Source organism: Epithele typhae (genome assembly GCF_022376455.1).
Source record: "Epithele typhae strain CBS 203.58 chromosome Unknown BXZ73scaffold_58, whole genome shotgun sequence".
Lineage (NCBI taxonomy): Eukaryota > Fungi > Basidiomycota > Agaricomycetes > Polyporales > Epitheliaceae > Epithele > Epithele typhae.
Window position 1 is genome coordinate 60,070 of NW_025954249.1, and position 24,871 is coordinate 84,940.

The 24,871-nt window shown below is 59.4% G+C and overlaps 8 protein-coding genes across 8 annotated transcripts; 6 read left to right on the plus strand and 2 right to left on the minus strand.

Annotated features, from left to right (window-relative positions):
- Positions 1-467: 467 nt before the first annotated feature.
- BXZ73DRAFT_92055 (cellobiose dehydrogenase) lies at positions 468-3,414 on the plus strand (the record flags this gene model as incomplete). The annotated part of the gene is made up of 16 exons (XM_048026220.1): positions 468-540; positions 578-836; positions 959-1,050; positions 1,102-1,155; positions 1,275-1,411; positions 1,464-1,524; positions 1,548-1,627; positions 1,678-1,805; positions 1,858-1,943; positions 2,016-2,485; positions 2,545-2,672; positions 2,734-2,794; positions 2,848-2,969; positions 3,002-3,086; positions 3,141-3,241; positions 3,300-3,414. The coding sequence occupies 16 exons, from the start codon at positions 468-470 to the stop codon at positions 3,412-3,414; spliced, it is 2,052 nt and encodes a 683-aa protein (XP_047874203.1).
- A 1,730-nt stretch (positions 3,415-5,144) lies between these two features.
- BXZ73DRAFT_92056 (SMAD/FHA domain-containing protein) lies at positions 5,145-7,478 on the plus strand (the record flags this gene model as incomplete). The annotated part of the gene is made up of 7 exons (XM_048026221.1): positions 5,145-5,169; positions 6,014-6,330; positions 6,369-6,562; positions 6,621-6,675; positions 6,788-7,133; positions 7,155-7,246; positions 7,278-7,478. The coding sequence occupies 7 exons, from the start codon at positions 5,145-5,147 to the stop codon at positions 7,476-7,478; spliced, it is 1,230 nt and encodes a 409-aa protein (XP_047874204.1).
- A 775-nt stretch (positions 7,479-8,253) lies between these two features.
- BXZ73DRAFT_92057 (succinate dehydrogenase iron-sulfur subunit) lies at positions 8,254-9,573 on the plus strand (the record flags this gene model as incomplete). Its single annotated transcript, XM_048026222.1, has 6 exons — positions 8,254-8,397; positions 8,466-8,537; positions 8,675-8,855; positions 8,958-9,099; positions 9,242-9,365; positions 9,421-9,573. 6 exons carry the CDS (start codon positions 8,254-8,256, stop codon positions 9,571-9,573), a joined length of 816 nt encoding a protein of 271 aa, XP_047874205.1.
- Positions 9,574-11,105: 1,532 nt separating this feature from the next.
- On the plus strand, positions 11,106-12,976 carry BXZ73DRAFT_92058 (catalase; the record flags this gene model as incomplete). Its single annotated transcript, XM_048026223.1, has 7 exons — positions 11,106-11,229; positions 11,323-11,373; positions 11,450-11,629; positions 11,689-11,846; positions 11,925-12,398; positions 12,467-12,788; positions 12,846-12,976. The coding sequence occupies 7 exons, from the start codon at positions 11,106-11,108 to the stop codon at positions 12,974-12,976; spliced, it is 1,440 nt and encodes a 479-aa protein (XP_047874206.1).
- A 761-nt stretch (positions 12,977-13,737) lies between these two features.
- On the plus strand, positions 13,738-14,408 carry BXZ73DRAFT_92059 (60S ribosomal protein L17/L23; the record flags this gene model as incomplete). Its single annotated transcript, XM_048026224.1, has 5 exons — positions 13,738-13,763; positions 13,787-13,921; positions 14,112-14,181; positions 14,229-14,306; positions 14,361-14,408. The coding sequence occupies 5 exons, from the start codon at positions 13,738-13,740 to the stop codon at positions 14,406-14,408; spliced, it is 357 nt and encodes a 118-aa protein (XP_047874207.1).
- Positions 14,409-14,605: 197 nt separating this feature from the next.
- BXZ73DRAFT_92060 (antiviral helicase) lies at positions 14,606-18,308 on the minus strand (the record flags this gene model as incomplete). The annotated part of the gene is made up of 9 exons (XM_048026225.1): positions 14,606-14,788; positions 14,853-14,996; positions 15,115-15,852; positions 15,902-16,143; positions 16,199-16,900; positions 16,953-17,397; positions 17,458-17,563; positions 17,616-17,887; positions 17,958-18,308. 9 exons carry the CDS (start codon positions 18,306-18,308, stop codon positions 14,606-14,608), a joined length of 3,183 nt encoding a protein of 1,060 aa, XP_047874208.1.
- A 383-nt stretch (positions 18,309-18,691) lies between these two features.
- On the minus strand, positions 18,692-20,843 carry BXZ73DRAFT_92061 (alpha/beta-hydrolase; the record flags this gene model as incomplete). Its single annotated transcript, XM_048026226.1, is given in 13 exon segments — positions 18,692-18,975; positions 19,030-19,271; positions 19,338-19,432; positions 19,456-19,607; positions 19,633-19,757; positions 19,815-19,884; positions 19,938-20,003; positions 20,061-20,143; positions 20,199-20,239; positions 20,295-20,359; positions 20,411-20,601; positions 20,658-20,773; positions 20,793-20,843. The coding sequence occupies 13 exon segments, from the start codon at positions 20,841-20,843 to the stop codon at positions 18,692-18,694; spliced, it is 1,581 nt and encodes a 526-aa protein (XP_047874209.1).
- Positions 20,844-22,324: 1,481 nt separating this feature from the next.
- On the plus strand, positions 22,325-24,798 carry BXZ73DRAFT_80333 (glycoside hydrolase; the record flags this gene model as incomplete). Its single annotated transcript, XM_048023261.1, has 15 exons — positions 22,325-22,529; positions 22,587-22,736; positions 22,808-23,000; positions 23,053-23,153; positions 23,205-23,324; positions 23,374-23,386; positions 23,442-23,518; positions 23,569-23,624; positions 23,699-23,845; positions 23,893-24,001; positions 24,080-24,196; positions 24,289-24,368; positions 24,430-24,486; positions 24,553-24,657; positions 24,718-24,798. 15 exons carry the CDS (start codon positions 22,325-22,327, stop codon positions 24,796-24,798), a joined length of 1,611 nt encoding a protein of 536 aa, XP_047874210.1.
- Positions 24,799-24,871: the final 73 nt, after the last annotated feature.

Consider the following 24,871-nt stretch of genomic DNA (forward strand, 5'->3'; position numbering starts at 1 on the left):
CGGGCGGACATACGATCGGCGCATTCTCGGCCATCCTTCGCGCGCGCACTCGGTCGCACAGACAGAAGACATTGCCCTCGTTGGCACTCCCTCCATGGGGTACAGCGCAACACGACACATGCCGCCTTGTTAAATCTCGGGCTTTTCGCATCTCTGTCTGACTTCTTCCCAACGCGCCTCGCGGTCACGAGCGGTCTGGGCCATCCGACGTCTTCCCGTCGCGTGCGCGGTCTCTGTGCACCACTGTTGGCTCAGCGCTCGTCTCTCCGCACACACGCACAAGGATGAACCCCGTTTGGTCATGCATGACCCACGGGGCACCCACCTGGATGTGCTAGTCGTCCTCCGCCGTCAACAGCCTCGGGTCTTCCTCGCAACTTGGCTGCGTAGCGGGCACAAGATTCGTTGTTAAAAGGAGCGGAAAACTCGGTTGGTCGGCGAGCGCGACGCAACGACCACCGCCAACCATGAAGGTCAAGAACCTCCTCCTCTCCCTGCTGCCGTTGGCCGGCTCTGGTGCGAACCTTCTTCTCTTCTCTGGTGAGCGCAGCTGACAAGCTGCATCTGGGCGCCTCAGCGTTCGCGCAGACCGCGGCGCCGTACAAGGACCCGGACAACAGCTTCGTCTTCGACGGTGTCACCGACCCGGTCCACAGCGTTACGTATGGTATCGCTCTCCCTTCCGCGAGCACCAGCACGGAGTTCATCGGAGAGATTGTCGCGCCCATTGCCGCCAAATGGGTCGGTATCGCTCTCGGTGGCGCCATGATCGGCGACCTCCTTGTCGTGGCGTGGCCAAACGGCAACAAAATTGTCTCCTCAACTCGTTACTCAACGTGAGTATTGTCCTCCATGCATGTTGAAGCCTCGACTGACGTTGTGCCGCAGTGGGTACACGCAGCCTACGTGAGTACACACGTGTCGACAAGCGGGACACCCATTGATGTTCGCATCATAGCGTCTACAACGGCCCGACCTTGACGACCCTACCCCAGAGTTTAGTCAACTCGACGCATTGGAAGTATGTCTTCCGCTGCCAGAACTGCACGAGTGCGTACATTTTACGTTTGCTTCGTGCAACATCTCATCTACCACCTACAGGCTGGCAGGGTGGAGGAAGCATTAGTCCCACTGGTTCCGGGTTCTCGCATGGGCGTACTCCTCCGTCGCGGTGGACGACCCCTCCGACCCGGCCAGCGACTTCCAGGAACACACCGACTGTACGCCTTCCTCTCCCCTTACAATTTCCGGACGATGACGCCAAACTGTTTCAGTCGGCTTCTTCGGTATCAGCTTCACGGATGCTCAGAACGCGAACTACCAGAACTACCTTAACGGCAACGCTGGTTCCACGACCACGACAACCGGCCCTACTTCCACGACTACGACCACTACTGGCCCCACTGCCACTGTGAGCTATGCCCAGTTCGCGATCGTCTTCAATATTGAGCGGATTCTTGCAGGGAACGCCTTATGACTACATTATCGTTGGCGCAGGCCCAGGTGGTATCATCGCTGCAGACCGTCTTTCAGAGGCGGGAAAAAAGTCCTTCTTCTTGAGCGTGGGGGCCCATCTACGGCGGAAACAGGTGGTACTTACGACGCGTCCTGGGCTGCGTCTGCGAACGTGAGACAAATATCTATCTCCGTCGGGAGCATTTTTGACGCCCCTCTCAGCTGACCAAGTTCGACGTTCCTGGACTATTTGAGTCCATGTTCACTGACCCCAACGCATTCTGGTGGTGCAAGGATATCACGTACTTCGCTGGATGTCTTCTTGGCGGTGGAGGTTCCGTTAACGGCGCGTGAGTACTCTTCGTAACGCCAGCGTGGCGATCATTTGACATGGCATTCAAGTCTCTACTGGTACCCGCCCGATTCTGACTTCTCCACCGGAACGGCTGGCCTCTACGTGGCAGAACCACACCCCATACACCAACAAAGTGAAAGCACGGCTACCGAGCACTGACGCCCCTTCGACCGACGGCAAGCGCTACCTTGAACAATCCTTCAAGTTGTCAAGTCGCTCCTCACCCCCCAGGGATACTCCCAGATCACGATCAACGACAACCCGAACTACAAGGACCACGCATACGGCTACTCCGCGTTCGACTTCCTCAAGGGCGAGCGCGCGGGCCCCGTCGCGACGTACCTTCAGACCGCGCTTGCGCGCCCGAACTTCACGTACAAGGACTATGTGCTAGTATCTCAGGTCGTCCGCAACGGCTCGACGATCACCGGCGTGCGCACAAACGACACCTCGCTCGGGCCCAACGGCGTCATCCCGCTCAACCCGAAGGGGCGCGTCATCCTCTCTGCGGGCTCGTTTGGCACGGCGCGCATTCTCTTCCAGAGCGGGATCGGGCCGAACGACATGATCCAGGTCGTGCAAGGGAACACACAGGCGGCGGCGAACCTCCCCCCGCAGAGCCAGTGGATCAACCTCCCCGTGGGCATGGGCGTCTCTGACAACCCGTCGATCAACGTGAGTCTGTCTTCTTGGCTTTCGGCGTCGAGCGTGCGTTCTGACGGCCGCCGTTTCAGCTCGTGTTCACGCATCCTAGTATCGACGCCTACGAAAACTGGGCGAACGTTTTCACCAACCCGCGCTCCGCTGACGCCGCACAGTACCTCGCCAACCGCTCTGGTGTCTTCGCTGGGGCGTCACCCAAGTGCGTCCCTTCCGCTCCTTCCCTCATCGCTAGGAGCATACACTCACCCCGCTCTTCCCAGGATGAACTTCTGGCGTGCATACGGGGGCTCCGACGGCAAGGTGCGCTACGCGCAGGGCACCGTCCGTCCGGCGCGGCCTCGATCGACACCGACCTGCCGTACAACGCGAGCCAGATCTTCACGATCACCATGTACCTCTCCCAGGGGGTCACCTCGCGCGGGCGGATCGGGATCGACGCCGCGCTGCGCGGGACGGCGCTCACGAACCCGTGGTTCACGGACCCGTCGACAAGCAGGTGCTCGTCCAGGCGCTGCACGACGTCGTGAGCACGATGAGCTCGGTGTCGAACCTGACGATGATCACGCCGGACGTGACGACGACGATCGACGCCTACGTGGACTCGTACGACCCGGTGAGTTGTGGGCAGCCCCGCTGTGGACAGTCGCTGACCGGCGCGGGCGCAGAGCACGATGTGTTCCAACCACTGGGTTGGCTCGCGAAGATCGGGACGAGCTCGTCGACCGCGGTCGTGGACCAGAACGTCAAGGTGTTCAACACAACAATCTCGTGAGCACCCTCCGCGCTCGGATCGCACTGCGCAGCGCTGACCTTGGTCCCCACACAGTTCGTCATCGATGCGTCGATCGTGCCGGCACTGCCATGGGAACCCCACGGGTATGATTCTCTCCACAGCCGAGCAGGCCGTCGCGAAGGTGCTTGCGCTTTCTGGCGGACCTTGAAGGACCTTTGAGGGAGGGCGCCTATGCGCGAGCATTATTGTTGGCTAAAAGGGATTGGGCGGACTCACCGCTGTGTACAGGTTTTATGGGTACCTACGGCGAGTGTATTAGTATCTCCGAAATGACTCTTGATACCCAATGAAAGCCATCGGAAGCGCATGACTGGTTTTTCTGGGCACGCAGTCTGTCCAGTTCGCTGAAGTACAACACATTTCACATATTGTGGCGTCGAGACTACGAGCGAATGCTGATGAAAATCAAGTATGACGACAGAACGAGCAGAATATTAAGGTGCATGTTGGTTTCCCGTCCGGCGCGCGCGCCGGAGGTACTTATCCCGAGGACCACGAAAAGGTCTGCACCCGGACGGGCCGCGTCAGCCGCGCCCGCTTCCCTCGGGCCTACCTTTTCGTGAGGTCGTGCGGTCACCGTCGCGAGGCTCAATCGTCGTCGGGCCTCTTCGGCTTCGTTCGGTGGGGTCAGACTTGCACGCGTACCTGAGCCACAATCTCGCTCTTGATGTCCCTGCCCGACACCGGAGCAGCGAGCCTTTCGCACATGTGGACGACTTGAAGCCGGAACCTGAACCCCGTCGAGAGCAGCACGTTTGGCGGGTCGACGCGAGCGCGTGAGTCTTCGGTGGGGCGCGGCGTGTGACTGACTCCTGAGCTTGAGGGGAGGAGACTTAGAAGCGAACAGAGGGAGGGAGGGAGGAGACTCACCTTGAGGATGACGGCGGTCGAAGGGGTGGTCGAGGATGAAGATGAACCAGCCGTCTGGGAGGGCTTCTTATAGATTTGGACACTGCGGCGTGCGTCTGTTCGTTCGGTCGGTCAGCCTCGCTCTTCACAGGCAGCCGCAGCTCACCGATTCCGGGGAACCACCTCCAGAAGTCACTTCAGGTCAGCGGCATCCATTCGGGTGAAGTCTCCCGCGGGTTACTTCTGCTGGTGGGGACTTCAGGAGAAACGCGGGTAGTCGGGCCTTCAGGGCAGGGGTCGAGGTGTCTCAGAGATTTGTTGCAAGTCGATGTAAGGTACTGCGCCGCATCTCGGAGAGGTGTTACGCTCTACGCTCGAGGGCCCACGGTTTACTACGGTTATTTGATTGTCATAGCGCCTCACGTAAGTACACGTCTGTGAGTTCCCGGATGGCACTGAAGCTTGCTCGTGAGATCGTTGCATACGACCGCCATTAGCAATGATCTAAGAGGTGCGTTAGCAACACAGTAAACTTACACAATATTATCGTGCACTTGAAGCCCACCATTTGCGCTCACTACGCGTACCCGTTCATTTTTCCCTTCTCGGAGGAACACCAGACTTATTGCGTCATGGGCCGTCGCATTTGGGCTGCTTCACACCAAAAGAGGTAGGAAAGATGTGATGTGCGTCTAGGGGACTACGAAAGAGCCGGCAAAGTAGGTTAGAAGGGTTTGGATAGTACTTGAGATGCTACTGAGCTCAATCATAAGGCAACCGACGGGCGCCTGTTTTGCTGCCCGATGTCGTAGGGCTCCACGAGGCTCTGAGAAGAAATGAAGACATACCACACCGTCGGAGTATGTACTGTGCATCGCGCGCCAAGGCTACCGCGACCGCGACCGCTGGACAAAAGAGCCCGGAGGCAACTATCTCGGTGGCAGTAAACAGCCAAAAGGAGCATAGGAAAGCGGTCATCGCGCGACATGCTCGTGCCCAGAGGCGATCGGCGCAGCACGACAGGCGACAATGGATGCACGCCGTCGGCAGGTCGGCAAGGACGCGATTATTGAGGAACTTCTCAGGAACGTTGCTCGCGCAAAAGCAGGTGGTCGCTCGTGATGGTACGGCATACGGTCCAATCATCTGCTGCAGACCGCTTGCAGTCATCGAGAAGATCGCAGGGCTTGGCTTCGAGCCAAGAGAGGGTACATACGTGACACGGATAGATGAACATGGACTGGGACGAAGAACCGGGGCGCGATAACTCCCGAGTCCGATGAATGATGACTTGTAAGTGTGATAGTGTGAGAGCGAGGAGCCTGACAGTGATATCGCGACTTCCGGGAGCGTGCGGCAGGCGTGCCGTGGGCAGTGGGGGGCGACAGTGGCAATTGAGACGGCTGTGGACAGGAGGTGGGGGGCGAGGCGGGGCCAAAGGGGCAGCGCCGGAGAGGGAGCCGTGGTCGGAGTGGCAAGGGGCGGCGGCAAGCCTGAAGCGGCTGACGGCGCCAAACAGACAGGGCCCGATTGACGTCCAGCTCAGTCTTTCTCGACGACGACCACGACGAGCGGATCCAGGACGTCGTCTGCACTAGCCCCGGCCCCTTCGATGGACCCGTTGACCATTGGCGACTCCTCCACTGCCGCCAGGCAGTCTATCCTTGGCTCTTTCTTGCGCGGCAGACCTCGCGGCACCTCCCAGTCACATCCCTCTCCAACCACACACCACGACCCTCAGACCCGCGACTCCCCTCCTCCCTCCGCCGGCCTCGACAACAATCCCTCTGGCCACCGCCGCCGCCCAGCAGCAGCTTCTTCAAACCTCCAGTCCGCCCCCTCCCAGTCCAACGCCGCCGCCGGCTTTTCTCAAATGCTCCGCAGACGCCGCTCCGCAGGCACCCTCGCCGCCGGAAACTCCTCGCACGCCCCCGCCGTCGCCGTCGCCCGCACGGTCACCGGCCCTGCAGGCTCGACGGCCGCCTCAGCGGGCACAGGCCCCGCCCACCGCATCAGGTTGGTCCCCCACCTCGACTCACGCCGCTCGCTTCGCTTCGACCCCATATCGCGCGACGTCCGCGAGGGCGACGCCCCGCTGCGCATCGGCCGCTTTACGGACCGCTCGGGCATGGGCATCGCAGCCGCGAACGCGATCGGCTCCAACAAGCTCGCCTTCAAGAGCAAGGTCGTGTCCCGTGCGCATGCGGAGATATGGGTCGAGTCTGGTGGCGATTTTTCATTCGCGACACCAAGTCCTCGAGCGGCACGTTCCTCAACCACGTCCGGCTCTCAACTGCGAACAACGAATCTCGGGCGCACGAGATCAAGGATGGAGATATGCTGCAACTCGGAGTGGACTACCAGGGCGGTACGGAGGACATCTACAAGTGCGTCAAGATAAAGATCGAAGTCGGACGTGAGTGGCAGAACCACAGCAATCCTTTCAAGTGAGTCTTCCTGGAAGTCCTCTCCGAATTTTTGCCAAAGTTGCTGATCGTCACGTAGCGTGAATGCCCTCAAACAACTCAAGTCGATCGCCCTCCCGCTCGCAGGGGCTGCGGTGGCAGGGGCCCCAAAGGGCAAGAAAGCGGCCGCCAAGTCATCCCTTCCCGACTGCTGCATTTGTGCGTATCGTTTGGCCTCTTGTTGCCCTGGATCGTGCTGATCCCAAGCGATCCGCCGTCCCTGTCTCTGCTCCGCAATCGGTGCTGTATGCGGATTCAACAGGCCTTTTCAGCGTCACCATCCATCAGGCGCTGTTCATCGCCCCCTGCTCCCACGCCTTCCACTACAAGTGCATTCGCCCACTCCTGGAAAACCACCATCCCGCATTCTCGTGCCCGCTGTGCCGCACGTTTGCCAACCTCGAGGAGGACGTTGAGGTCGAGATCGATCCCGAACTCGACACGGCTTCTCTTGCGGATGTCGCCGCGATCGCTATTGCAGGCACTATCGCTGGGGACCGGCCAAACACGGGCGACGCAAGTAGCCGCGAGCGTGGCCACGACCGAGATGTTGGTGCGGAAACCGAGGTTGAAGCCGACGCCGGTGCAAACAGACTGGGAGCGTCGCGACGGCGGGCTCCCCCGGTTCCTGGTGCGAGTGCGAATGGTCATCTGGGGCATGATGAAGTCGCCGAGGACATCGACGCGGAGATGGAAGACGTTTGCGCTGCCACCTCTTCCGGAGAGTAGCTCTATGCTTGCCGTTGAGCAGGTTTTTGGTGACGGGATGAACGGCAGGGAGAGTTCGGCGTCCCCAGTTACGCACCCTGGTGAGGGCGACGTCGAGGTCGAGGGAGGCTCTAGCGACGGAAGCGGGCACGCAGGCGATGCTGGCCTCCACGGCAAACGGAAGCGGTGAATCTGATCCTCACCTTGTTATGCCTCTTATCTGCATTTGCTCACAGTCCTTCCATCCACGCTACTACATCTTGAGTACACCCTGGACAGCCCTCCCGTAGCATTTACACGCGAGGCGTCTCACTCCCTCCAATACCAATCTCTGTCCCTTCCTTTCCCTTGTTCCGCAGTCGTTACCAGCCCCTCTGCCAACGTCCACCTCCCTTCCGTCTGCTATCCGCTGTACCCATTGCCGATTGTCCGTTGTCGCACAGCGAAACTGACGTGTAAATCTTCATCTTATTGTACTTGGGACGCGTTTAGATGCTCTTCTGTGCTCTTATGTTAGCTCGTTGTTCCGTCGGCTCGGATATTTGCAGCGCATGTTTTCTCCTTCCCATCTCCATTACGAGCGGCATGATACAGTATGCATTTATTGTAGGAATATAATCCCCCGGACATCCATCGCCTCTACGGAAACACATGTGTGCTTCACCCTGCTCACGGGCTCCTCAGGTCGGATTTGCTGTCTCTGCAATGCTGCATAGAGTTGGTATGCATGCGCACCACGATGGGCGCCTACCCATCGGGTTTCCGTCGGTCCGGGAAATCGCAAGCGCATGATTGGCTCGGAGCAACGCGGCCGACGGGCCCGTTGGAGTGCGGGGAGGCCCGCCAGCGCTGGCGGACTCGCCGGCGCAATCACGGTGCAAAGCGCAAGGTGACCCTGCGGCGACCTCCGCTCTCTCTTCCTCCTTCACTCCTTTCCTCACCCTCATCCGACCAACAGCGACACGATGCAGAGTCTCGCTGCTGCTGCCGTCCGCACCGGGACACTGAGGCGCTCGGCCGTGCGGGGCTTCGCCTCGTCCGCCGCACGCGCGCAGGCGACGCCCCTCCAGAAGCCAGTGCTGAACAAGGAGTTCAAGATCTACCGCTGGGTGCGTTAGGTGTCTGGCTCCTGTGCGTGAGCCCGAGAGAGCTGACTGATGTGGTCGGGGGTGCGCAGAACCCCGACGAGCCGTCGTCGAAGCCGACTCTGCAGTCGTACATGGTCGACCTCAACCAGTGCGGCCCTATGGTCAGTCTCGCCCGCTTTCCTCCGTCGCGTGCACACCGTGCTCACGCCGCCTCTTTCCGCATGTCTACGCACCCTCGTACCACGTCCACTCGGATGCTCCGTCCCCTATTTGCGCGGGACACGTCGGCGCACGATAGATCCTCGACGCGCTCATCAAGATCAAGAACGAGCTCGACCCGACGCTCACGTTCCGCCGCTCGTGCCGCGAGGGCATCTGCGGCTCGTGCGCGATGAACATCGACGGCCAGAACACGCTGGCGTGCCTGTGCAGGATCGACCGCGGTGCGAAGGACACGAAGATCTACCCGCTCCCGCACAGTACGTGCACTCTCTGTCCCATGCAACCTCCATTGCTGTTATGGCGTGTTGGGTTGGCGCAGGGTGCTCGGACCAGTCGGTGCTGACGTTTTGGTGGAACAGTGTACATCGTCAAGGACCTCGTGCCGGACCTGACCCAGTTCTACAAGCAGTATAAGTCGATCGAGCCTTACCTCCAGAACGACAACCCACCGGAGGGCCGTGAGTTCCTGCAGTCGATAGAGGACCGGAAGAAGCTGGATGGGTGCGTAGTTTCCCTCTCTTGGCCCTGTTTATATACGTTTTCGCCGATACGTCACGACTCGTATTCGTGATCCCCCTTCCCTCACGTGGTTGTGTTTCCAACCCTTCGCTGCTTACTGACGCACTTCTGCACCGTGTCGTAGCATGTACGAGTGCATCCTGTGCGCGTGCTGCTCGACATCGTGCCCCAGCTACTGGTGGAACCAGGACGAGTACCTCGGCCCTGCGACCCTCATGGCTGCCTACCGTTGGATGGCCGACTCTCGCGTACGTCCCCGTCTCCCGCTCCCTCGGATGCATCCTAACGTGGCGGGGCTCGCAGGACACGTACACGGCGCAGCGCAAGGAGAAGATGCAAAACGAGTTGAGCCTGTACCGCTGCCACACGATCTTCAACTGCTCGCGCACATGCCCGAAGGGTCTCAACCCCGCGCAGGCCATCGCGAAGATGAAGCTCGAGCTTGCGGCGGAGTAGGCTGTGCCCGCAACAGCAACAGCAAGGCAAGGGGATTGGGTGAGTTGTTAGTGTGGCTGAGAGGATTTGGGGTACTGACCGGAGTGCCTGCAGGCTAGGACTGTACATTCGATGGGGAACCCGGATCACAAAGGTCGTGTACTGGCCCTTCGCTTTGTCTATTTTTACAGCATATCTGGACCTTGTTCTGGACCATCCGTTTCGATTGTTGTCCGCGCGGACAACGTAAGAGGACGGCAGGGTAAGCCAGTTCGCGACGTGCATCAGACAACGGGAGGGAGATGCCCTCTGAAGTGGCCGATAAGTTTGGGAGAACGTCAGTGCGGGTTCTCCGCCGGCTGTCGTGAAGGATTCTCAGGTGCGATTCCGACGGTCGTGGCCGTGTGGGTGAATGGTTCTCACGAGGATAGTAGGGTATACATGTCCACTACGAAGATCGATATGGCGTTCAGTTCATCCGATAGCTGCGCGCGCTGGAAGAAGGTACGATGGTGAGAAGACGGAGCTTGTTCTCACATGGACGTCTTCAATGTGAACGTGGCAGAATGGCGAATAGACGGCCCGACTTCTGCGCTCCCACCTGCTGGAGAGACATTGCAGGGTGTTCACGGGTCTCAGAGGTTACTGAATTAAGAAGACCCAGGACGAGCTAGGAGCCGGGCCGGGCGAAGATGGGCCTGGGTCGGGAGAGATAGGATGGGACGGTCGGGAGAGAACCCACATCACACGCAGGCGTCCGAGGCGCGAGCTGGGGACGCGGGGGAAAATGGAGATGGGGAGATGAACGTGATCACTGGGCGGGCAGATCTGGTCAAGGGCGGTGGCGGGACTGTCATCTGGTCAGGACACGGGACTCTGACTTCACCCTGTGAGCTACCAACCGTTCGCCGGCTTGTGTGATTGTGCGGGGCGGGCAGGGTTGCGCGGGGCTGGCCATGGTCGCTCTCCGCCTTCTCGAAGGCCTGCGCGCAGCCCCCCGCGCCCCTCGACCGCCCCAGAGTTCATCCGCACGAGGCTGATTACGCGGCCTGCAGAAGCACTCAGCAAGTCACGCCCGACCTGCGAGCTTAGCCAGTGTCGGGCGCAGAGGATGCACCGCGACGGGCGCGATGGCGTCATAGACGTAGTGGCGGGCGCACCAGGACGATCGGCGGAGAGCCTCGGACGGGGTCGAATCGGCGGGCCCCAATGACAAACGCACGGACAGAGAGAGGCCGCTGATTCACGGCACGTGCGGGGGAAGCAGTCACGTCTGTTTGGGTCTCTTACCCAGCGGCGGCCCCCTCGCGCGCGAGCATCGCCAGGTTCCGGAACCTGCTGACGTGCTTCGCGCGAGCGGTCGCCCATGGGCACGCCCGTGGCGGCGGTGGAGCCCAGGCCAGTGGCCCCTCCGCACAAGCCCTCGTTGCTCCCCAAGCATGTCTGCGCAAGTACAAATAGCTGCGTTCCCCCAACCCTCCCGCTCCCACCCGAGCTGTCTCTCCCCTCGACTCTCTCCTTCCGCCCATCTCCTCCCCCGCACCTGAGCAATCATGCCGTCCCAGGCTGTCTTCAGCACGAAGGACAACGCGACCTACACCACCTCGTCGGGCGCCCCCGTCGCGCATCCGTACGCTGCCCAGCGCGTCGGCAAGATCGGCCCTCTGCTCCTCCAAGGTACGCATACACCCTCCCGCGCACCCCACCCCCACAACCCCGCTGTGCTATTGACCCCATGCACGCGATGGATGGCTGATCCGCGCTGATCAGACTTCCACCACATCGATCTCCTCGCCCACTTCGACCGCGAGCGCATCCCGGGTGAGTACCGTGCCTTGCCGCGTGCGCCGGGTGGTTAGATGTGCTTATCGCGCCTATCCCTCCCCGTCTCCTCCAGAGCGTGTCGTGCACGCCAAGGGTGCCGGTGCCCACGGCTTCTTCGAGGTCACCCATGACGTCAAGGACCTGTCCTGCGCCGCGCTCTTCAACACCATCGGCAAGAAGTCGCCACTCACCATCCGTTTCTCCACCGTCGGTGGCGAGTCGGGTTCCGCGGACTCCGCTCGCGATCCCCGAGGTGCGCACTCGTGATTGCTTGCCCACCGCGCGTCTGCTGAGCGACGTTTGGGACTGCAGGTTTCGCGATCAAGATCAAGACCGAGGAGGGCAACCTCGATTGGGTGTTCAACAACACCCCCGTCTTCTTCATCCGCGACCCGGCCAAGTTCCCCCACTTCATCCACACCCAGAAGCGTGACCCGCAGACGCACCTCAAGGATGCGGACATGTTCTGGGTGAGTCGCAGTACGGCTCGAGCACATATACCTACATCTGATGGTTCGTGTGCAGGACTATCTCTCCAAAACCCGGAGTCCATCCACCAGGTCATGATCCTCTTCTCTGACCGCGGCACTCCCGTCGGCTACCACCACATGCACGGCTACTCCGGCCACACCTTCAAGTGGGTGAACGAGAAGGGCCAGTTCCACTACACTCAGGTCCACATCCGCAAGGACGGTGGCTGCAAGACGTACACCGACCAGGAAGCCGGCAAGATGTCGGGCGAAAACCCTGACGTTGGCATTCAGCTTCTCTTCGAGGACATCGAGAAGGGCGACTTCCCGTCCTGGACCGTCTACGTGCAGACTATGACGCCCGAGCAGGCGGAGAAGTTCCGGTACAACATCCTCGACCTCACCAAAATCTGGCCGCACTCCGAGTTCCCCCTCCGGCCCGTGGGCAAGATCGTGCTGAACAAGAACACGGACAACTACTTCGCCGAGATCGAGCAAGCCGCCTTCTCGCCCTCGCACCTCGTGCCCGGCATCGAGCCCTCCGCGGACCCGGTCTCCAGTCCCGCCTGTTCTCGTACCCGGACACGCACCGGCACCGCCTGGGGGTGAACTACAACCAGCTGCCCATCAACGCGCCGGTCGCGCCAGTCGCGAACTTCCAGCGGGACGGCGCGATGGCGTTCAACTCGCAGGGCGCCCGCCCGAACTATCAGAGCAGTATCGTCCCGCTCGCGTACAAGCCGAAGGTGTACGAGAGCGTCGACCACGAGATCTTCCTTGGGTCCGCGCAGGCGGACCTGAGCGAGATCACCGAGCTCGACTTCGAGCAGCCCCGCGCGCTGTGGACCAAGGTCTTCAACGACACGGACCGCGAGCACCTTGTGTACAACTTCTCGGTTCACCTTGGGAATGCGAAGAGCGCCGAGGTCAAGGCCCGCCAGCGTACGTGTTTTGTTGCTTTTGAAAGAGAAACCAGTGCTTATGGATACATCGTTGCAGTCGCCGTCTTCGCCGCCGTGTCCCAGGATCTCTCCGACCGTGTTGCTGAGAAGATCGGTGCGCCGAAGGTCGCGCCCCTTAAGGTCAAGTCCGCGGCCGAGGCGATTCGTTTCAAGTGCCGTGCGGCGTAGACGAGGTCCTGCAATGTGTGGTCATCGCTGAGAGGCATTATATGGGGAGGTAGCATGATTCCAAACTTGTCGCATATGTACTTTTAGAGTTGTAAAACATCGCCGCGTGAGCGTATCGTGTTCCCACCACATTGCTGCCTGCCAGCAGTTGCCACTTCGCACTGCAAGTGAGGCTCACAAAACTAGCCGTGTGTGTTTGGCCCGTCAGCGAGTGCCTGCGCGTTCTCCACCGGCATCAGATGAATAAGTAAACTTGAACGGCAAGCGTCTTCACGCGTAGTGACGGCCATGACGCAATTGAGGCGCCCACGCAGCCCTACATTAGGCGCGGATACAACGGCGTTTATCATGTGGCTTGGAAGGTGGCTGAGAACTGTACAGTACCACCGGCGACTGCCGACCGGGAGCCTTGGTGGTGGATTGCAGTAGACCGTCGAGCAACCCCAGCAAACAGCAAGTCCCTCAAGCAAAAAATGGCTCAACGCGGTACGTCCCCCTCCGTCGTGCGTGTATGGATGAGATGCTGACTGCGTGTCTTCCGGCCCACAGGTTCGTATTCTCCATCGTCCGTAGGATGCGGGGAAACTGACTTTGCCCCACTCATCTCCCCCCTTCCGTCTGCCCATGCGCGCCCTCCCTGCCCACCCATGCAACCCTGTTCACTCCCCGACCCACCACGGCACGCCGCCCACGATGTCCTAACGAACCCGCTCTCGAAATCGGCGACGGCAGGCGGAGGTGCCTCTGGCAACAAGTTCCGGATGACCATGGGTCTCCCCACGGCGCCGTGCTCAACTGCGCGGACAACAGCGGCGCCAAGTCGCTCTTCGTTATCGAGGCGTTCGGCACCGGCTCGCGCCTGAACCGTCTCCCCGACGCCGGTGTCGGCGACATGGTCGTCGCGTCCGTCAAGAAGGGAAAGCCCGAGTTGAGGAAGAAGAGTGAGTCTCTCTGCCCTTTAGCATTATTGGCGGGAAGGGAGCATGGCGAACAGAGGGCGCCGCCGGAGGGCGAGGTGGACGGTACATGATTGGATAACAGATGTGGCGTGGAGGAAGGGCGAGATACAGACGGGGCGCGACTGGGTTGCGCGTAGAGCGAAAACGCTGACATTTGTTCGCTCTGCGCCTTTCAGCGATGCCGCCGTTGTCGTTCGCCAGCGCAAGGCATGGCGTCGGCGAGACGGTGTCTTCCTCTACTTCGAGGTACGTCGTCTCTCTATGGCTCTCGTCTCCCGTTGACAAGTGCCCAGGACAACGCCGGTGTAATTGTCAACCCCAAGGGCGAGATGAAGGGTTCCGCCATCACTGGCCCGGTCGCAAAAGAATGCGTGAGTCTTGTCGCGTTGTCTTTGCTTGCGTCCTCTCAACCGTCCCCTCACTAGGCGGATCTCTGGCCGCGTATCGCCTCCAACGCAGGTACTGTCGTATGAGTCGTCCCCACCACTGTCGCATGTTCGCCTGTACTCTTCTACGGTTTATGACGCAACTACGCCTCTGCATTCCATGAACATGTATTTTTCTCCCTCGAACGTTTGCGTCTGCTGTTGAATAGCTTCCAGTGCCCAAACACTCCTTCAATTAACAAGCCAAAGAATGGCGATGTATAGGTGGGAAAAACTGTCGAAGTCTACAGGTACAACGACGAGCAGAAGATGACCGAGTTCGGCCGCCCCAGCATCTCCGACGCCTTGTCAAACTTCTGCTGGAGTTCCTCGTTACCAATGACCTTCGCTGCCTGAGCCATCTGCCGGATGAGCTCATGCAACCGCCTAAAGACACGGATGAGACTGCCTTCGAACTGGTCTGTCAACTACAGCACGCGAGAGCCCTCGTCAGCGTCTCAACCATGAGCAGATTCAGCACACAATGCGCACCTTGCATATCTCTGAGAACGACGCGCCGCGGCACCACTGCACGACGGCGTCCATGAGCTCTACCTTGAACGACTTCACGTAGTCGTCCTCGTTGATCGTCAGCTTCGACTCTTGCGACACCTTGGCGATCCGCCGCGCGACCTCCTGCATCACGCGCAGGGCGCCGCGAGCTCCTCCTTGAGGCGCGTCGCGTGCTCGCTCTGTGCCATTCATTCCCCGTCATCAGCCATCCGTCCTACGCGCCGACGCCCGGACCACGCACCTTCTCGGCGAACACGAAGCAGCTGAGGAGCGCGGCGCACTGCTCGGGCGAGAGCGGGTTGAAGACGCCGTTGAAGACGAGCTCGGTGAGCAGGAGCTCGTCCCCGGTGCTGATCTCGCACGCGACGCGGCCCTTCATGTCGACGATGTCCGCGGCGGACGTGAAGCCGAGCCGGCGGAGGACGCGCTTCCGGCACTTGAGCTCCTCCATCTGGAGCACGTCGTGCGTCGCCTGCGCGCGGCGGCGGAGCTCGCGCGCGCGCGCGCGGTGCGCGAGCTTGCGCGCGTACGCGGTGTACAGCGCGGGGAGGCGCGCGTCCGCGTGCAGCGGGCTCGCGAACATCTTGCGCTCGAGGACGTCGATCTTGGCGACGAGCGCGGTGAACTTGCCGTCCGTGATCTTCATGTCCTTGACCGGGTCGAGGAGCGGGACGCCGTCGGGGAAGCGGGCGTGGACTTCCTGGAGGGTCTTGAAGGTCGTCGTGCGCGCGTCGAGCGGGCGGAGGTCTTTGGGCATGAAGATGCGGAGGTTGCTGATCGAGTCGACGGTGGAGAGCAGGACGGGGACGACGAGGGGCTCGCCGCCGCGCGCGGAGGGGCAGGGCTGGATGCCGCCGGGGGTGGGGGTCGTGGTGTTGCGGTCTTTGGGCAGGCTGGAGTCTTTGGTGCAGTAGAGGAGGACGTCGACGATGTACTGCTCGCGGGCAGGGATGTCCTCAACTTTCGGTTCTGCTTTGTTCTGCGTGCGTCGTTAGCCATGCGGGTTTGAGTCTCAATGCTTTACTTACTTTTGGATTGGCACGCTTCTGGTAGTTCACGATCACACCCCAACCGAAATCGAACTTTTGGTGCTTCACTTTCACAAGACGACCGGGCTGAAGGAAGGGCAGGATATAGTTTGGATGTGTGATGACCTCCTGGAAGTCGGCGGCCATCTGGTCGAGCTGTTGGCGGTAATCGTGATAGGTGGCGACGAGCTCTTCATCCTCCACCTGAATTGCGGCCTCTTGCTCTTCTTCCTTCTCCATTTCTGTACAAGTCATGGTATAAGAGGGACTTCGCGATTCCTGAGGCTGACGACGTACCGGCCATGATAACTGGGATTTCTGCGTTGTTCTGGAACTGGAAGAAACACCTCTCGAGCATGTACTCCGGGCTGATACCTTCGACCTTCATGAGGTTGAGGACCATATTGTAACCCAAGTGAAACGCAGAGTCTAGTCGGTCGGCCTCGCCCTTGATCATCGACTTCGCTGCGGTGGGCTCGAGCTTCTCGTCGAGCATCATGATAACAACACCGCGGTCATCGAGACCTCGACGACCAGCACGTCCGGACATCTGGATGTACTCGCCAGACGAAAGGTCACGGAATTCGCGGCCGTCGAATTTGCGCGTGCTGGTGAAGACAACCGTCTTCGCGGGCATGTTGAGACCGATGGAGAATGTCTCCGTGGCGAAGAGCACCTTGATGAGACCCTCTTGGAACAAAATCTCGATGACCTCCTTGAGGATGGGAAGGAGACCACCATGGTGAATACCAATACCACGCTTCAACAGAGGCAGGAGATTTGATATCTGGGGGAGCTGTCGGTCGTCTTGCGAGAGGTTTTCCATGGCGTTGGTAAAGATGCTGGTAATCAAGTCTTGCTCTTCTGTGGAGTTGAACTCCAGCTTGGACATCTGGAGCGCGAGACCCTCACACTCGCGCTTGCTGAACGCGAACACGATGACGGGATTGTAGTTCTTCAGCATGATCATGCGCACAATCTTGGCTATGTCCGACGGGCCTGCCCATGGTTGGTCGGTAAATGCGCAAAAAACAATCGACACCAGGCATACCTTTCTTCTCACCGCCCTTCTTTGTCTTCCACTTCTTGCCCTTCCCGCCAGCTTTGGGGTCTGCTGGGTCGTCTCCCAGTCTATCCTGAAGCATCCCCATCGCCTTCGTGAAGTTGTCCTCGCGGAATTCTCCCTTCTCGTTCACAACAAGGTAGATGCCTTCGCCCCTGCTGGGAACATGTAGTGTTGCAAGGGAGTTGGCGGAAGTCTGTGTAGACGATATGGCATGGTTGTTCGTGAGATTTGCATATCCACTCCGCGAATTGCATGGCATTCGGGATGGTGGCGGACAGGAAGACGTATCGGACAGTGTGGGCAGTAGGATGATCGTCTCCTCCCAGACGACTCCTCGCTCCTTGTCGCGCATGTAATGGATTTCGTCGAAGATGACCCATGCGACTTCTCGCATGATTTCTGAGCCGCGGTACAACATCGAGCGTAAAATCTAGAGGATGGAGCATGAGTACGCGTGGACGGAAGGAAGTGGCCCGCTACAAGAACCTACTTCTGTGGTCATGACTAGACATGTTGCGCTTGGGTTGATGGTGACGTCTCCGGTCATCAGACCGACGTCTCCAAACTCAGCAAGCATCTCACGGTACTTCTGATTGCTCAGAGCCTGCGTTTGGGGCAACGGGTTGATATATTTTCGGAGGTATGCACAAAGTGCTATTACATGCCTTGATTGGACTCGTGTATATGACACGCTGCTTCGCCTGCAGGCATTGCGCGATGGCGTACTCGGCGACCACCGTCTTTCCCGCACTCGTGTGCGCGGAGACGAGCACGCTCTCGTTCCGCTGGATCGCATGCACCGACACCTGCTGGAACGGGTCCAGCGTGAACTTGTACTCGCGCGCGGGCTTTTCTGGAGGGACGTGCTGCGCGATCGGTACGTACGGGTACCCAGGCGGGACCGCGACCTGGTGCCGCACCTGTGCGCGCGCGAATGCGAACGCGGACGTGTGAGCAGCATGCAGTGTGGCGGCGGCGGGCGGGACGCACCTGGTGCCGCAGCTCCAACTTCGACCCCGCGTCGACTCCGCCCGTCAGGCCTGCGCTCGCCGCTACCTCGCGCCTCGCCTCGATCTCGGCCTCGTCGACGACCATGGGCTTTGGCGAGTCCAGGCGGGGCTTCTTGGGCTCCGACGGGCCTGCCTCTTTCTCGTCCTTGGCCTCTGGCACGCTCGCGCCATTCTGTGGGGCGCTCGAGGGGGTCGCAGCCTTGCGCTTCTTGGCGGATGGTTTTGGTTGTGTTGTAGGCTCGGTCTTCATAACGACATCTTCGTCGGCGGGCGGGGACGCAGGTTGTGGCGGCGCGTCCTCGAGGAATGAAAAGAGGTCGTTGGAGTCCATTGTGTCAAATGTTATCCCAAAGTTCCAAAGTGCAATGAAAGACTCGTCCTAGGATGTGTCGAGGGGGATGAGGGGAGCGGTAAGGAAGCAAACAAGGAGGGTCCTCGGGTGAACGCAAGTCAGGAACGCAAATGTTGGGCGCTAGGAACGCTAGACGCCAACGTTGGGAAATCAAGGTTACGTGGTGTAGACTTTGGTTCGCCCTCTCCAGCCTCACGGTTGTGCGTACGTCCATCATGTAAAGAGGCATTGATTAACACACACAAATGCATTTCAAAGTTCCAGAATATGGTGAACCACACGTTCTCATTATTAGGAGTGACTAGAGTACGATACTTGAAAACCCAAACGAGTGGATAGTACTGATTATGAGGATATGGGCTCTACGAAGGGAACTGGACAGTAAGGTTCATCAAAGTCGTCATGGGTTCGAGGCGGAGAGTGTCGTTCCCGATCTCCAGGGTGCTGTTGGGCAGGAGCGACAGGACCTTCCGCTCGACCTTATCGTACCGCGGCCACTCGATCGTCCGGTTCGACGCCCCATTCGGGTTCCCCGTCGCGGCAAACTTGATGATGTAGTCCGCGAGCTCGTCGCCCTGGCTGAGCGCGGGCACGAAGTCGGAACCGTGCGCGACCCCGAGCGGCGTGCCGCTGCCGCGGGAGCTGACTGCAGACCTCGATGTCAGCCGCTTGCAGAGAAAGATAAGGGCGAGGGACGCACTGAAGGAGTACATGGGCTGCTTGTCCGCGCGCTGCTCGAGGAAGAAGCGGCGCGGGGCCTGGAAGATGATATCACCCTGGAACGCAGCCATGCGCTTGTACATCGGCGCGAGCTGATTCGCGTCCCCGGTGCAAAGGGCGAGCCCTGTGCGGGGTCGTTCGGGTACTGCTCGAAGACCGGAGCGAGCTTGTCCGCAGGAGCTTGCGGGAAAAAGAGCTCGGAGACGTAGCTCTGGAAGCTTCCTCAGTCCTGAATAAGTGCGCGCATAAAGTCAGCGTGCGTATTAGCGAGGGAGGACATGAACGTACGTGACGTTGAAGCTGCCCGTCGCAAAGATCGTACCCTCGTCGAGGGCATCCCCAGTGAGCAAGGATGTTCGCCACACTTCCCTCAGCACCAGTTGCTGCGGGGTGCTGTGAGAAACACGCCGTCGGCATGCGGCGCCCAAGGTGTCGCCAACCCCTGGTATCCGAAGAGATTCGGCAGCGGCGCAGTGGCGTTCATCAGCACGTCGAGCGGGAGCTGGCGAAGACAGTCGAGCGTGTCGGCGGCCCAGCGCAGCCGGCGTTCGCGACGATCTCGTCATAGTAGGGTTGGTACAACGTGACATCGCCAGTGGGATCGGTGAGCCAGCGTTCATGACTGCTCCGTGGAAGAGTCCTTCCGAGTCGCCGCCGTTGGTGACGATCTGCAGTCCGATGGAGATTGCGCCGGAGCTGGCCCCCCATCTGACAAAAAAGTAAGCAGTCCGTCTCGCGTAGTATGTAGCAGGGAGCTGCACGTACAAAGTTACTCGGCAAGGGTCGCCACCAAATGCAGAGATGTGCTTCTGAACCCAACGCAGTGCCTCGCGTTCTGCGGAGGTCGTCAGGGATGACAGGAGTTATGCATAGAATATTTGTGCGCACGATCGTGAAGACCAAGGTTCCCGACGCCTGCATCCTTTACTTCTTGACCGGCCAGAAAACCGAGAGCTGTGAGTAATATCTTAGCACTTGACATCGCGCAACTGTTTGGCAAAAGCGTCATACCGTGCAAACGGTGATTCATGGCAACATAAATAATGGGTTCGCCCAGTTCAACGGATCTCGCGATAAAGGCGTTGCCGGGGTTTCTATCCAAGCGGTTCAGCACAAAATCTCGCGTTCAGCATAAAATATGAGACTTACGCCGCCGAAGAGCCGATGGTGAACCCTCCCCCGAAAATCATCTATACCGACGTGAGTTCACGCGAGTAAAAACACGAAATAATGCATTGACACCACAACGACGACAGGGAGCTTCTGCCCCGGCTTCGTCCCAGCAGGGACTTGTACGTCAACGGTGAGGCCTGTATTTTCATGTCAATCATCGATGCCATAAGACGGGAGCAATAGCATACAGTCTTCACTCTCGGGGAGAGGTACAGAGAAGGCGGTCGCATATGCATTCATCAGCTGCTGCATTTCCGCAGGCTCGTCCTGGCGGGGGAAAGGGACGAGCTGTATGCATTGCGCCGCAGTTTGTGTGGCATTTATGGTACCCGAGTAGTGTTCGACCGGTACCGGCAAACGAAGGCGTAGGTCGCCAACCCTACATAACGAAACGATGTCAGTCCTGCCGCAGGTGCAGTCAATAGTGCGGGGGACGTACGGAGGCGTGCGAACGGAATACCCAAAAAGCTCGTTACGTTGCCGGTGGTTGTCCCGATGATTGTAGCCTTGTCAAGCTTCACGTCGGGCCGTGTAGCTGTTTTTGACCATGGCTGGAGAGGCTTGCACCACGGATGGCAGCAGCATGGCGACGCTGAGAAACGTGGTGAGGCGTGAAAACATTATGAGGGAGACTTGAAAGCTAGAGATGGTAGGATAGACTGTGCTCTGCGTGGGCTGAGCCGAGTTGAAGAGGAAACGTAGGTCGATGGAGATGGCAGCACGCACACGAGTGGTTTATGTACGCTCGATGGGTTCGCTATGGCCTGCTACATCATCGAGGACCCACCGCTAGCCCGACGACAAGGTTGGAATGGGTACATAGCTCAAAGTGCTAGCAACGTTCACGAATGCACCGGATGTCGGGAATATGAATCTACCGACTCCGAGTAGTCGGTGTCCGCCTGTTTCAAGTTCCAGGAGGTAGTCGCCCAGAGTCGCCGTCGGCCGAAGTCGCGGTGGACGCGTCAGTGTGTTCCGACCGGGGATTGCTCACGTTTGAGCCTCGCGCATTTGCATTCGGGTGCTTCGAACCCCTCGGATTGGATTTGTGGATCGCCTTGTGCAATTTTGATTTCAATTTCAATCATCTCGAGTCAGTCCTAGTCGGAGTCCACTAACCCAACGATTCGTGTATTGGCCTCTCGCTCTTCTCGCCTCGGCACGCGTGTGGATAGAATACTGGTTTCGAAAATGAGTGGGCGTCTTCCTTATGTAGAGGTAGAATTTGAAGTGAGGAACGAGCTATTGGCATCGCCGACGTTGCTCGTATCTGCTAGAACGCTTAAAACTGATCAACAGCCCCGCAGTCGTACGCGCGTAGACTGTAGAAGCGGTTGCCCCAGATCCAGTACGTACATACGAGTCGGCACGGGCGAGGAGGAAGCTTTCCCACTAGACGTGACCATCATCCGGCCGAGCGCGCGTCCCGGGACCAGCCGATGGAAGACGCCGGCCACGGCCGCTTGGGCGCTCGAACGCTGAATGCTCAGTGCCAGATTGGGCTGCACCAACGACTGGCACCAGGCACTTCTCCCAGGCCCTGCGCAGCTCAGAACAGGGCAGATCCGTCTGGTTTGGAACTTCACTTGCTTGGTGAGGCCCAACCAAAGGCTCTCATTTTCTAGGTGGAGGGACTGACCGCGCTCCGAACATGCACTTCATCACGGGCACTCGCTCGATAAGAAATAGGCCCCGTTTCTGCTGGACACGGGGACACCGATGTCCGTTTGCATGCCACGACTGTGCGAGCTGTGCAGATGTTGCAGACCCAGTACTTGTCGTCACTTGACGATGTTGCACGCGGTCCGCAACAAGAAGAGTGGCCGGTGACGCTATTCGACCAGTCCTGCTGATCTTCGTTCCTTCCCCCAGCACAACAATATCTCGGCTGATCCGCCCACTCGCTCGATGCGTCCTTTTACCGTCATCGATCGTCCGACTCGGACCCGCTTCACTCCCAACGGGTCCGTACGTCGTCTACTATAAACAGACTTGACCGGTCCTTCGACCGAGTTTAAGCCTAGGAATATGCTTGCAGCCATATATCGGGTCGTTGACCACACTCTTCCACACCTCCGTGTTCTCCCTCCGTTCTGGTGAACATGCTGGCCCATCTATCCTCCTTCGGCGCACTCGCCGTCCTCCTCGGTTTCCCCTTCACCGCCGTCTCACACCCCCTCGATGTCTCTCCACGCTCTCCGTCAAAGGCCAACTCAGTCGTCGTGCAGATGTTTGAGTGGTCTTGGGACAGTGTGGCGGCAGAATGCACCAACTTTTTGGGACCAGCAGGATATGGCTACGTGCAAGGTTCGTCGAGACTTTGTTCTTACGCGCTCCAGCTTCTTATGCGGCTTATATCAACAGTCAGTCCTCCCGCCGAACACGTGGCGGGTAGTCAATGGTGGACGGACTATCAGCCCGTGTCGTACATCCTCACCTCCAAACGAGGGAATCGCGATCAATTTGCAAGCATGATATCTACCTGCCACAGCGCTGGTGTCGGCGTCATTGTTGGTGAGTGATCCATGCGGGTTATACGCATGCCGTATCATAACGATGATCTTCGTGGCGTTTTGCACATCCAGACACTATCTGGAACCACATGTCGGGTTTGGACTCTGGCACGGGAGTCGCGGGCTCATCATACACCCATTACAACTATCCTGGAATCTACGATAACTCAAGCTTCCATCATTGCGGGCTGGAGCCTGGCGACGACATCGTCAACTACGATAATCGCCTCGAAGTGCAAACATGCGAGCTCGAAAACCTTGCGGAGTGAGTGTCCGCGTCCTCCGCTCCACACATGTCTGGTTGATATTTATACTAGTCTCGCCACGGATACCGAGCCTATTCGTGCACGGTTGGCTCAGTACGGCAACGATCTGTTATCGCTTGGCGCTGATGGCTTCCGTCTTGACGCTTCCAAGCGTGAGTGCTCTTTTTTGTCGATACTCTATTCCTACTTGACTGTCTTAACAGACATCCCTGCCACTGATATCGCCAACATTCTGTCTCGCCTGATTTCAACACCCTACATCACCCAAGAGGTCATCTACGGTGCCGGTGAACCCATCACGCCGAACGAATACACCGGAAATGGTACGTCACATCGTCGCTGTTCCCAGCTATCGCTGACGTCGGCTTGTAGGGGACGTGCAAGAGTGAGTCGGCCTATCTGGTTTTGGACTCGTCTCAAGTCTCTGACGCGACCGATAGGTTCCGCTACACAACCGCCTTGAAAAACGCGTTCTTGGGCGGAAACATATCTAGCCTCCAGAGCTTCGACAACCTTGGTACGCAAGCTGATCCACACTCCACGCGCATTACTCAAATGCTCTTGCAGGCTGGGTGGGAAGTTCGAGTGCGAACGTCTTTGTGGCTAACCACGACACCGAACGGGTACGTGCACCCTCCTCAAGCTGCTGACACCACTCGTGACGGGTGGACGCTGACCGTTTTCTTGCCCTACGTAGAACGGCAACTCCCTGAACAACAACTCGCCCTCAAACACATACGTGCTCGCGATGGTCTTCTCTCTCGCCCACCCCTTCGGCACCCCCACCATTCTCTCCTCCTACGACGGCTTCACGAATACCGACGCCGGCGCGCCGAACAACAACGTCGGCACCTGCTCCGGCCCAGCGGCGCGAACGGCTGGCTCTGCCAGCACCGCTGGGTCGCCGTCTCCGGCATGACTGGCTTCCGGAACAACGTGGGCAGCGCCGCGCTCACCAACTGGCAGTCACCTCAGAGCTCGCAGATCGCCTTCGGCCGCGGTGCGCGCTTCCTACCGAACCCGCCGTGTTTTCCCCATCTAACCCCATCCCCTCCTCGTCCTCCTCGACGGCACGCAGGCGCGCTCGGCTTCGTCGCGATCAACAACGCGAACACAACCTGGTCCGGCACCTTCTCGACGTTGCTCCCCGACGGCTCCTACTGCGACGTCACTCCGGCGCCGCGTCGAACGGGACGTGCGCCGGCGCGTCCGTCACCGTCTCGGGCGGGTCCTTCAGCGCGACGATCAACCCCCTCGACGCGCTCGCCATCCACACCGGGGCCAAAGGGTCCGGCTCGTCCACCGGAGGGGGCAGCGGCACCGCGACCGTCACCTTCTCCGAGACAGCGACGACGACGTTCGGCGAGGTTCGTCGGCGGCCGGGCCAGGGGTGGGGCGCGGCTGACTGAGATGTGTACATGTGTGCAGAACATCTACCTCGTCGGGAGCATCGCGCAGCTCGGGAGCTGGGCCGCGACTAACTCGGTGAGCACGTCTCGCACCATGCGGGGATGGCGATCAAGAAGGCTGACGGGCTGCTTCGTTGCCCAGATATCGCTGTCGTCGGCGTCGTACCCAGCGTGGACCGTGTCGCTGAGCTTGCCGGTGGGGACCTCCTTCGAGTTCAAATTTATCAGGAAGGAGACGAACGGCAGCGTGAGTGTTCTGTGACTGGAGCGCACCGTTGCACGGCTGACAACAGACTCGTCCGCGCAGGTCGTCTGGGAGTCTGACCCCAACCGCTCCTACACCGTAACCTCGGCCTCGTCGCAGACGGTCAATGCGTCTTGGAGATGATCCCACCTCACCCAAAGAACCATCTTCGCTCCTCGGTGCTCTAACTTATGCTCTATTTCTCTCTTGTTTATCC